Source organism: Thalassophryne amazonica, chromosome 2, assembly GCF_902500255.1.
Source record: "Thalassophryne amazonica chromosome 2, fThaAma1.1, whole genome shotgun sequence".
NCBI classification, from domain to species: Eukaryota; Metazoa; Chordata; class Actinopteri; order Batrachoidiformes; family Batrachoididae; genus Thalassophryne; species Thalassophryne amazonica.
The window spans coordinates 18,572,060-18,584,459 of record NC_047104.1 but is presented as its reverse complement, the minus strand read 5'-3'; the positions used below and the strand labels follow the sequence as shown (position 1 = coordinate 18,584,459).

The following is a 12,400-nucleotide window of genomic DNA, read 5'->3' as shown; positions in this document are numbered from 1 at the left end:
GGAAAACCTGCAGTGTCTCGGCCCTCGTTGCCCACCCCTGCCTTAGAGTCAGGCTGTCTGGCCTTGTTTTGCCAGGTTTTCAACATTCTTCTCCCCTGGTGCTCTCTGCTTATGCAGATGACATCATGGTTTTTGTCACAAATCAGGCAGACATTGATGGGTTATTAGATAGTTTACGGCTCTATGAGATGGGGACCTCTGCAAGAGTGAACTGGAAGAAGAGTGAGGCTGTCCTGATGGGGAGATGGCAGGAAGGGGCTGCTTCCTGTCTTCCACATGGTCTGCGGTGGGTAGTGGAGGGTTTGAAAGTTCTGGGTGTGTTTCTGGGGACGGATGGGTATCGTCGGAGGAATTGGGAGGGCTTGGTGGAGAAGGTGTGTGCCAGACTGTCCAAATGGCAATAGTTGCTGACCCAGATGTCCTACAGGGGGCAGGTTCTTGTCGCGAATAACTTGATCGCTTCGGCACTGTGGCACAGACTGTCTGTCCTCCCTCCACCACGGGGCTTTATTGAGCAGTTGCAGTGGTTTCTGGTGGACTTTTTCTGGTCAGGCCATCACTGGATCAGAGCTCCCGTGTTGTACATGCCACTTCATGAAGGAGGACAGGGGTTGGTGGACATTTCTGCTCGGGTGTCGACCTTCAGGTTGCAGGCTGCTCAGAGACTGTTGTATACCTTAGGATTGAACTGGCAGGATACAGCACGTGTCCTGCTGAGGAGGGAGGCTGATCTTGGGTATGACAAACATCTGTTCTCGCTGCATCAGCGGGACGTCATCGGGACACGCACCTCGGCTTTTTACCAGTCAGTTTTCCAGGCATGGCAGATCCTCTCTCTGCACAGGCACAACTTAGGCACACCAGGGATGTGGCTGCTTGAGGAGCCTCTTTTCTTCAATGACTTTGTTAGCTCTCCTGGTTTGTCATCTGCCACTCTGCGGCCCCGCCTGAGGGAGGCGGGGTGTACCAAATTGGGCAATCTACTGCGCACGTCTGTTGAGAGGCTGGCAGAGTCGGCGGGAGTTCAGCCCTCCAGGATGCTGCTCAGGGTGGTGGAGGAGGTTTGTGCTTCCCTGCCAGGGCCTCACAGAGCATTTGCTGAGAACCGTACTCTGTCTGACCAGTGGGATGATGAATGTGAGTACCCCTCTCTGACTGTCTTGCCTGCTGTGGGGGCGTGGCAGGAGGAGCAGCGGGCTCTGCTGTCTTTCAGGTCACCTTTTCTGAGAGGGTTTGAAAGTATCGGCAAGACAGCTGTCTATTTTACCTGTGTCAAAGTGTTACACTTAAGCTTTTTGGCAGGATTGGCAGCGTCAAAGTGGTCAGAGTTTTTTGGTGCCGCCTTGTCTCCTGTGGGGTGCTGGCAAAGCCTGTACAAACCCCCGGTTGACAAACGCACGGGGGACCTCCAGTGGAGGATTGTACATGGGCTTCTGGCTACAAATGGGTATCTGGCGCACCTGGATCCAGGGGTTGATGGGGTTTCTCCTTTTTGTCCACTTAGGGAAACTGTTCACCATGTTTTTGCACAGTGTCACCGGTTGTCAGGGCTGTTTGGGTTGTTGGGGAGGTGGTTTCGTGGGTTTGGGTTGTTGTTCACTATGGACTTGTTTATTTTTTTGTCTGAAATATCGCGCACAATCCAGGAGGTTGCATGTTTTAATTAACCTGCTTTGTGGACTCGCCAAGTTGGCCATTTGGAAGACTCGGAAAAACTGTGTTTTAGCTCAGGGGTCAGTGGACCCTGAGTTTATGCTGAAGGGACTCTTGGCAGCCCGGATCAGAGTGGACCAGTTTTATGCTCTTACTGATAACATGGACACCTTCAGAGACACATGGTGCATAAATGATGTTCTCTCATCTGTGCAAAATGGGAGCTTGGTGCTCCATTTCTGATGCCTGTCAAAAAAAAAACAGCACGATGGAAGTGAGGAAGTGATTTAACTCAATTGTTGTGAATAAAGCTGTGTTTTAAAATTCAAATTCTCTCTCTCTCTCTCTCTCTCTCTCTCTCTCTCTCTCTCTCTCTCTCTCTCTCTCTCTCTCTCTCTGACCAGCTGCTATCTCTCTTTCTCAAATTCAGCCTCCAGAACACAAATAGAACTCCGCCCATTTTCTGCACATGCTGGCAGCATTCACAGCACGCTGTGGGTGATCTGAAAGACCCTCCGCCTCCGGACGTGACAGCTTGAGCGTGTCGTAGATGTGATCTGAAGGGCCTTTTAGGGATGGATGGGATACCCATCTCCCTGACTGAAACAGGAGTGTTTGCAATGCCTGGAGAACAGCATCTCCACCCGCTTGAAGGAGCTCAGCTCCAATACCACAGATCTCTGGAGCTTTGCTGACCTCTTTCAGCTGTTTCAAGGTCTATGTCATCTCATAATCATTTGGTGGCTCACATTTGATGAGAGGACCAGCCTCAAGAACCTTGGGTGTGCATCCATCCATAACATTCATGAAGAAATGCTCCATTTCTGACGTTTGTCTGCGGTGTCCATGTTGGTGGATGCGGACATCCAAAACAACAACAAAAAAAAGCACGATGGAAGTGAATTAACTCAGTTGGTTAAGGAATTATGGGTTTCTCTGGCTGTGATTTAGAAACTGTGCATCGTGCAACTTTTATGTGTCGCATCACCACCACCGCTTCATAGTAGAGTTGAACAGAGACAGATTACCCATCAAGAAACCCAGTCAAACCTAATTTCACATGAAGCTGTGTCAATGATGATGCAAACAGACATTAAATGCAGGCCAGACCTTGGCCCTTATCCTGACACTGCTCTTGAGGAGTTGTGGAGACAGCAGCTCTGTCCCCACTGGTGCCTGTGTACTGTAGCTCTCCCTCAAAAGATGATATTATTTGTAAATTAGACTAAGATGAGGAGCATCACTGGCATTGTGAGGAATTGTTGGCTTCGACATTTTGCCAGTGTGGGGTGTGTTTCTGGGCATGGTCAATGGCATAGGTGTCTGAGTGTCGAGGACCCCAGTGTGTGGAGGAAGCCAAACAAGACCAAGGACACGTCCATCCTTCACCTGACTGTGGCAGATTGACAATTATTTTGGACATGTGGAGATTGTTGGTTGCCTGGTTGGTTGCTATCCAGGATCCAGAATGGGTCCGTGTCTCATGGATGTGGCAGAGCGCAGCAAAGGAGCATGCTCCTAGACTGGACTTGTCATTTTCCTTATTTTTGTCATTTCTTGCTGAGGACTGTCAGATTGAGGTTTCTTATGTCCCTATGTCTTGGTTTCCCCTTGTATCCTGACTGATCCTGACCTGGGTTGAATTGATCCTAGTGGGTGATCTCTTTAGTACTCCAGTAGTTTATGCAGGCCCGTGTATTCCTGTACTCCTGTTGATCTGTTCTGTTTTTTCAGCCCCACATTGTGCAAAAACGATGGCTTTGCTTTGATTTATCGCTAACAGGCTGTTTTGATCAGCTGCTTCCTCTCGCTGCCTGTCTGATGAGAACCATATGTTGGCTTTCATGGCAAACGGTAGAAAATAACCCAGTGTTAGTAACGGCCTGTACGGCGATAACATCGGTGAACGTTATGTCATATTATCAGGAGGAAACACGGGGAAACACCACTGTGAGCGAGCAAGGACACGCCTACATGTAGGACCTCCTGAGTGTCCGTACTAGTTTTTTTACATCAGTGTGTCACTCAGGGGATACTATCAGGACACAGTCACGACTACTTTATACAATTAGAAGATCCCTGTCACATCTCGTCTGATGTCACTGGTGTTTGTCACGTCATGTGTAAACCGACAAAAAAGTACGTTTGATAGTTTGAGCATCTGAATCAATAATGTGTGATAAAGGTCTGTTTTTTTCCACAGCAGTTTATTTCTGTTTGCTGTCCTCGTCCAGCCATCCGTCCATCAGCTGCACGCACGTTTCCTGTTTGATCTCATCAAGCTGACGGTAGCCAGATATCACCTCGCCTATTTTCACTCTTTGCTCTTTTGGCCCACAACATGGTTTCGTCTCTGTGTACAGACAATAAATGAACAGCTGAGGCACACCCACGCTGATGTATAACTTCAAATTATGAAAGAAATATATTGGAAAGTGTCTTTCCGAAGCCTTCAGGTAATTTTATGATGGCAAACTATGTGCTGATCAGTTGGAGTTTTTTAGATTATCTCACAAGCTGCAGAGATATTACAAGAAAAGTGTTTTATTTATTGACATTTTGCACACATAAAAAAGCAGCAGTAAAGTCATTGTGAACTACAGGAGTACACAACAGTCACATTTCACCTCTGATGGTGAGCAGAGAAACAAACATACATGAGCCCTCATCAAAACTCCAGTGGCTTATTTATTGATATACTAGTTGAGTTACCCGTTCTACACACGGGTAATATAGATGAACTTTAGCAATGTCATTGTATATTTCATGTCACTTTAGTTAAGATGTAGCAGGTTGCATTGTGTGTATGTTGTCATCATTAATTTTCATAGAGCAATTTGTGACATTCATGAGACTCAAGTGAATGATGATAAGAGGTGATAACATGTCATATCACTGCAATGCTCTGGCATGCCGTACATAGCAGGTACATTTTAATTAAAAAAATGTACGCCTAAACTTGCACGCAGCATGCACTGGCCCGTTTGGATTGAAATTAAAGTGCACCCCAGCCAGACGCTACTAATGTAGTAAGTAAAGTGTGATGTTTGCTACCTGACCTTAGTACCACGTGAACTGTGTAAATAAGGGCTGCAGTGGGCGGGTCATGTTCTAATATATAAAAGCTAACCTTATGCTTTCAACCTAAGGGCCCCAGTGACCTCCCCCTTGGTGCCCTCAGTCACCATACTAAGTTTGGTGCATAGCAAACATACACACTTATTAATATGAGACAACCAGCCCACTAGTAGAACTTAAAATTTGATAAAGCCATCCCTCCATGACTTAGGTTTCTGTAAATAGTCCTTGCATAGTCTCAGGGTTAATTTTTCTCCCAAATTAAACTATCATATTTTTATTTTAGGGTCAGAGCTTGTGAGTTTTCACATTTATATGCTGTAAGATTAAAAGAAGCTCATTTTTCAGTATTTTTCTATCTGCTTCACAAAAGGCACACATGATACGCAGAAGCTCAAAAACAAATGGGGATGTACTTTTGGCCCAAAAATTATGTTTATTCATTCATGCCCTGAGTTGATGTCAGAGTGACTCACAGTACTCGCAGCCGCCAGGTGCTCGAATAATGGGCTTTTAACAGCCTCCTCTAAAATCCTTGTTTGTCCTCATAGTACCTCGTATACCAGGGGTGCCCAGCCTTTTTTGAACCGAGATCTACTTTTAAAGTTGACAGTGTATCAAGCTCTACCAAGCCATATCGAACGCCACAGCGTAGCCGCAATATATTGTGCACCAATATAATAACACATTTTTCTGGCAGGTTTTAACAATAATAATGCATTATTGAAGTAAATGTGCATGGTGGAAAAGAATAAGCACAAGTAGGCCTAGGACTGCCCTCAAGTTGGAAAAGTTGTTCCCTACTTTAGTGGGACTTCTGGCACTGAGAGGAGGAAGCTGGTCTCTCATAGTCCGGACAGTAAGAGCTGAGAGCAGCCGTAAGCAGGCACTCAGGCTCTCTGTCTGCATTAGATTCCAGATTTGGACATTCATGTCAGGTGTTGCTCTGGATTTGAGCTTAATGTCATTTTTCAGTGTGAGGATCCAGGTTGAAGAGTGATGCCACTTTGGACAATATACAGTCCACATCTATATTTTCCCCAAATGAAAAACAGAGAAAACTGACAACAGGCTCTTTGGATGCAAAGCATCTGTCAAATTCTGACAAGATGCTCTGCACAATGATCATCATAACGTGGACTCTTGGGCTCCACGGTCTTTGTCCTGGTGCTTAAGTTCGGTGTCCATGTGTGGAAAGTTCTGCAGGTCACAGTGTTGCAACCTGCTTGGTAGCACATGTAATTTGCTTTTAAATTTGCTATTAAATCCAAAAGCTGTGCATGCGTATTCAGCATGGTTTGAACATTTCAGAAATTCTTTAATTTCAGGCAGAAGACTGTTCCAGAAAGGGCTGGACTGAAAGGCGCAGGATGCACAGTTAAGTCATATTAAGAATGTCAGGAATGATGCAAATATGACATTCGTAACGCATCTTGCTTATGTGTAAATGCGTCTTAAGCCATATATTTTGATTTATAACACAAAACTGTCAAAAGGGGTAATGTGATAAGTGTAAAGATGACTGAATATATCATCAGAGCAGTAAATTGATCAGTCCATGTGAACGTCATGCAGAATGCTGCTGCGTTCAGGCACCGTTGGAAATTACAGGACTTTTTTGTTTCAGACTCAGCAGTTGCTTGTGGCAAGAGCATGGTTTTGTTTTATTTTGGGTAAAAAAAAATAATAATAATAATTGTATCCACACAAAAGATTAATTCTGGCCTATATAAGGTGCCTGAGCCCAGTGAAGCAGACCCCCCACCCACATAAAAAAATCCAAGCAAACAGTCTGTAATTTCCGACAGTACATGAACGCAGCAGCAGTGATCTGTGCGGTGTTCACATGGACTGATCAATTTACTGCTCTGATAAATTCAATAATCTTTACGCTTATATCTATTCCCCCTTTTGACAGGCTTAGTAACATAATACAGTGATCCAGCAGCCACCATAGCACACCAGCGTTTTTTTTTTTGTTTTTTTTTTTTTTTTTTCCAGGCCTCAGTCCAGCCGTCCAGAAATTTATCTCTGCTGAGCCACCTAACATCTGTGTGCAGCACATGTGCGTCTCCTCCAGCTGCAAACAGAATAAATACGTCCTCAGACTCCTGGCCCGAACAGAACACTGTAATCTTGTTCATCACATTCATCACTCTTCATATTTATGGACCATGAATCATTGTGCTGCTCACCGACTTTTCAATTCCTGGACTTTTCGAGCGAGCAGAGGGGATTTAGCCGGGTTAGCGTTAGAATTTAGCATCGTATTTCTTGTGAATTGTCTGAAATGCCACTCCAAATTCCCTTTCTTCAGTAGAGTTACATTTACATTGCAGATAAGACAGATGGCTTTGCCATTTGAATAAATGAAAAAATAATCTCGGAAGAAAATTATAATTTTTCTTATCCACCATAGAAGAAGAGCTCTTCTTCTACGCTGGCGTTTAACAGCAGCCAGCATCCTTGTTGATGCATTCCTGCCACCTGCTGCATCAGTCCGTTATAGCAGCACTAAATCCTCTCGAGTACAGTGACAGATTTATTTTTTTTTTTTCATGCGATCGACTGGAACTCAGCCCGTGATTGGTTGGGCACGCCAGTTGTATACAAACCGCTCCACACTGTTGTTGATAAATTTTGAACTTCTTGAAATTAGCACCATGTTCAGAGATAAGCCTCGTTAGCCGAATAATCTGCCTCTAAGAGCATCTCAGAGCCACTATTCTCCCACGTTTGTTGAATAACTGGACTCATAACAAAAACATGATACGTGGCTCATTATTCGTCCTTCATTATTCGTTGGGTCCAGGACTATACATACAGTTGTGGTTGCAAAGCCTCGGTCTCACCGAATAATAAGTCATGAATAATGAACCACGCATGGGTTTGTCAGTGATTATTTGAAGAATAGTCCACGTTTTAAGCCGTCATGTATCCACTACTAAGGTGCCTCTATGTGCCTCTCTGTACCTAACATGTGCCAGGTATCAGCCTCTAGTGAGCCACAACTGACCTGTCATTTGAGTGCCGTCCAGCCTTGAGTGGCTCGTGTCACCGCATATGATCCACGTCAAGCCACATATGGTCCATGTAGCACCATGATACTGCAATGTTGGTGCACATTTAGACATGGGTTTGGTCCATACATCCGGCCCTCCCACACCTGGTCTCTTTAAAGTGTGGGTTCAATTCACAGCATCCATTCAAGATGTCACATTTTTTTAAATGCAGTCCAAAAAAAAGACGCTGCACCCTGTGAGTACACGCTCCCACGCCAGGGGATACAAATTCTTACAGGGATAACTACTTTGGCCCGACACTGGCTGGTGTGCGCCGTGCGCCAGGCTGCTGTTCACCTGTGTTCCAGAGTCAAATGCAGCAGTTCTGTGCATTCACCCAGCTCTCTCTGACCACAAAAAAGACACCAGAATGAGGTGGCTGCTTTAATTATATACTGCTGTTGCCGCAACTGTGGATCACTTTCAGAAAAAAAATTATTTATTTTTTCAACTGTTTACAGTCACCATGATCCAAATTTTAACTTTGTGTGATGTCTGCAAAATCGCTCTTTTGTGTGCTCTCGTTCTGTGTTCCTGGACAGCTCTGTGCTCTTCCTTGTTGGCTTCCTTTCCATCCGCAGCTTCACTGGCTTTATTTCTTCTGCACACAGCCACTTTGACTCCGTGATCCAACCTTTAACTTTGTGTTTGTCCGGTGATTGTAAAATCACTCTTGCTCGTCTTGGGTGCCAGTTGTTGCATCAGCGTGCACAGACTGCGCCTCATCTGATCCATTAACAAGATGGTAAATCTATCATAAACATACTTTTACAGCTAGAAATGAACATGCATTTGTTTTACCAAGCTATTAAAACATAAAAATAGTTACCTTTAAGCTGTTCCAAAATACATTCCTCATGGAGCAGGATGGAATGATTGTATAGCAAACATCATTAATGACTAAAAATAAGAATTGGGTGCACGTTTGAATTTATTTTGGATCTCTGTAATTCACACAGGGTCAGAATTATCTATACAGGCTCAAATATACACATACACCCCCACTACATACACCCCTACCCCCACTTGGGTTTTGGCTTCACTCAGCATTCCGTTTGGACATTTTGTACAGGGCGCCTCAGCCACTCTGACACCTTTCATAGACAGGAACATTGATGTTTGGGACTCAGATATGTTTGAAGGATGAGATAAATGCACAGAAGCTAGAATAAACCAGACTTGAGAGAGCTGTGGCATGTTTTCCATCCGTGGTGACCTTCAGTTCTAATACCACGCTGTGACAGACATGGTGTGTTTGCATGTTCAGTCCAAATCTTTTGAAACAAATGGTTGCTGTAGTACAGTCAGTGTATATCATTTCAAACCACAGAGCCATATCATAGACCTGGTCCAAAGTCCTGGGTATTTATTTAGCACATTGATGGACCAGTGAGTGTCACACAAACGCAAGCAAATCAGGTACATGTACACCTTGTAAAAACCATCAGAAACATAAAGCAAGCATTTTTTTTTAAATCACGTGGTGATTACGGTAATATGCACACAGCTTCATTAGCTGATTGCCATGACAACTGCTGCTGGGCAAACCCACCGGAGCCAGGCATCACCAAGCTACAGCTCATCTTTCTGCTGTTTTTCTGACTTGGATGGATCATTGTGCAAATTTTAAATGACAGTCAGACTAAATTTTCACCAGGTCGCAATCAACACATCATCCCATATGTTTAAACATTCCTCATGTACATTGAGCAATGTATAAACATAGCAGTGCTATGGTTCGACGTACGCGAGGAATTTATGAACATAGCAGCACCATGGCTGTGCATACATGAGGAATGTATAAATGTAGTAGTACCGTGACTCAATGTACGGAACAAATATACAAACATAGCAGCGCCATGACTACGTACGTTGAGGAATGTGTAAATGTAGCAGCGTCGTGGTTCGGCGTATGCGTGGAACAGATACAGATTTTGTTATTGTCATTGTAACAGGTACAACGAAAGGTATGGTGCAAGCCTTTCCTGAATGAACCACACACAGACTAGAAAAGTCTGGGGAAGAAAATTAAATAAATATAAAATTTAACGGAATGAAATATGTCCAGAGTGCAAAAGGAAAAAAAAAGAAAAGAAAAAAATGACAAGTACGTACGTAGTAGCACAAAAGAGATTACATATAAAAAAAAACTGAAAAGTATGTACAAAACTGTGGATATTTCAGTGGCAGTGGATATTGCATATAAAAAAATGTTGCACTCATTTCAAGTGTGCTGTTTGTCCTGGCTATTTGGTTCTAGTGGCATTCAAAGCTCTAAAAGCAGTTGGGTAGAAACTGTTTTTCAATCTATCTGTTCTTGCTTTAATGGCTCTGTTCCATCTGCCTGATGACAGCAGCCTGGGTGTGATGAGTCCTTTAGCATGGTGTTGGCTCTCCTGAGACAGTCAGAGCCATGAAGGTCCCCCAGGGTGGGTAGAGGGCACTCAGTGATCTTTTCTGCCATTTTGTTAACCATTTGGAGCTCTTCCCTGTTTGTGTAGCTGGCAAACCATGTACAGAGGCAGTATGTGAGAATGCTCTCCATGGTGGAGCGGTAAAAAGACACAAGCAATCACTAGTATCAACAAATGTAAAAAAAAAAAAAAAAAAAAATGCAGATGTGTATGTAATCACAGCTGTGCGGTGGTGGGCACAATTCCGCTAATCCACTAGCCGCTAATTAGCGAAGTTAACTTTTTTGTCAGCAGATTAGCTTTTCAGCTAACTTTGAAAACCATCAGTGGACCAATTACTTTCCGCTAAATTTTGTTTCACTAACTTTTAGTCCGCTGTTTTTTTACTGGCATAGTTAGTAAAGCTGAACAGTCACAAACATTTGTAAACCCTAAAATCATACATGTTCATGTCTGTTATATGTTTTCCAGCTGTTAGGCAGCTGTGAGGAGCTGAGCTCAATCCCACCCCAGCAAAAGGGGCCTACTACAAAAAAGTCATTTACATTCAACATACAGTGCCTGAGATGTGTGGCAGAAGGCATAAATAGCAAAGCAGGTTTGACTTATGGTTTCAGTTAAAAAACAGTCATTCTGGACAGTTTATTGATATTAATGTCAAGTCTGTCATTTTTACAAAGTGAAAATATCACAAATATCTTTGTTTTAAAGTAATGCACTAATTTTGAAGGCTTGCACATTAAAACTTGCAGATGCCAAAAGGCATTATGGGAAAATAAGCCTCTTCATCACTGGATGGTTGGTTTATTTGTAAAAAAAAAAAAACAAAAAAAAAACACAAGTTAGTTACGGTAATGTGTGTGTTGGTTTTTACAAATAAATGTGCATTTGTAAATATGTTGGGGGATTAATTTTTTTAGAAAGGCATTTGCAAAACTGAAAATTCAGTTTCACTGTGATTTAGCGCAATGAATAGCGACTGTGTGAGAGATGGATGCTATTTAGACTCCCATCCAATAGTTCAGGCAGTGTTCTATGCATTTATGCATTTTGGGTTAAAAAAAAAACCATAAGTAAAAACTGGTTTGCATTTGATGTGTTCCGCCACATTTCTGGGGCAGTGTATGTTGAATGTAAATGACTCTTCCTTACAGCAGTGGGAAGGGGACCCAAAGACAGAAGTGCTGACTCATTTGTGGTGGATTTGTGATCACCTTTGATTCTACTCAGAAGCGTCACTGATGCTTAAACTCAAAACTGGCTTGTCATTAGCTGACATTGCACTCAAGTCAATACTAAAAGTGGTTAGCTGTAGCTGCCACTAAATTGTTCATCGTTTATCAGTTTAGCGCCACAAAAGCTAACTTTCCAGTTAGCGGATTAGCAGTTATCGAAACCAACTTTTTGGTTAGCTGTGCCCACCACTGCAGCTGTGTGATCACATAGTCAGTGGGATTCAGCTTGACGGATTTGTGCCCTAATGACAAGCTGAATGCGGACCCCCCTGTGAGCGCAGCCTCTGTGTTCATTATACAGTGATGTGCGTTTTGACCACAGTGGTCAAATTCTGTTTTTATGGCATCCGACTCCTGCAGTGTTTCCTTGTGTTTTCTTTGGGTTTTCTGTGTGTTTGATTGTGGAATAAGGAATAAGGAGTTCATAATAATAATCTCAAATGAAATAATGAAATTCAACTTTGATGTTTTCATCTCCAACTCCCAATTATCCCTACCACCTCTGTGACATCCTTAAGGTGGACATGTTTTCCTATGGTATGGTGCTCTATGAGCTGCTCTCTGGCTCCAGACCTGCACTGGGCCACCACCAGCTGCAGATAGCCAAGAAACTGTCCAAAGGCATCCGTCCAGTGCTGGGCAGCCCGGAGGAAGTTCAGTTCTACTGCCTGCACCACCTGATGACCAAGTGTTGGGACACTAAGCCTGAGAAGGTGAGTGCCACTGCTTCCTTTTGCCCCCATCACACTTCACCATGTTCCCAGGAGGTCCACTAAAAAATTAAAATAAACTGAGGACACAAAGAACCTGTATAACTTATTATTAAACACAGTAGGAACTCTTAAAGGTGTCATGTATTCTCCATAGAATTGGATCACATTTGGACATTGTCAAAAAATGTATACTGAGGTCAAGTCAGGACATGCCAATAATTAAATAAGGTCGTCTGCATTGACTG

At 43.4% G+C, this 12,400-nt stretch overlaps 1 protein-coding gene and 1 long non-coding RNA gene across 2 annotated transcripts in view; both read left to right on the top strand.

The window, feature by feature from the left end:
- The window catches only part of lrrk1 (leucine-rich repeat kinase 1), a 387,270-nt gene that overhangs the window by 205,543 nt on the left and 169,327 nt on the right, over positions 1 to 12,400 (top strand). The window contains 1 exon segment of the mRNA XM_034162532.1: positions 11,961 to 12,155. Within this exon segment, the coding sequence (XP_034018423.1) occupies positions 11,961 to 12,155 (195 nt within the window).
- On the top strand, positions 7,075 to 7,956 carry LOC117522581. The gene is made up of 2 exons (XR_004564250.1): positions 7,075 to 7,680; positions 7,737 to 7,956. It is a non-coding gene; the product is annotated as an uncharacterized LOC117522581 (long non-coding RNA).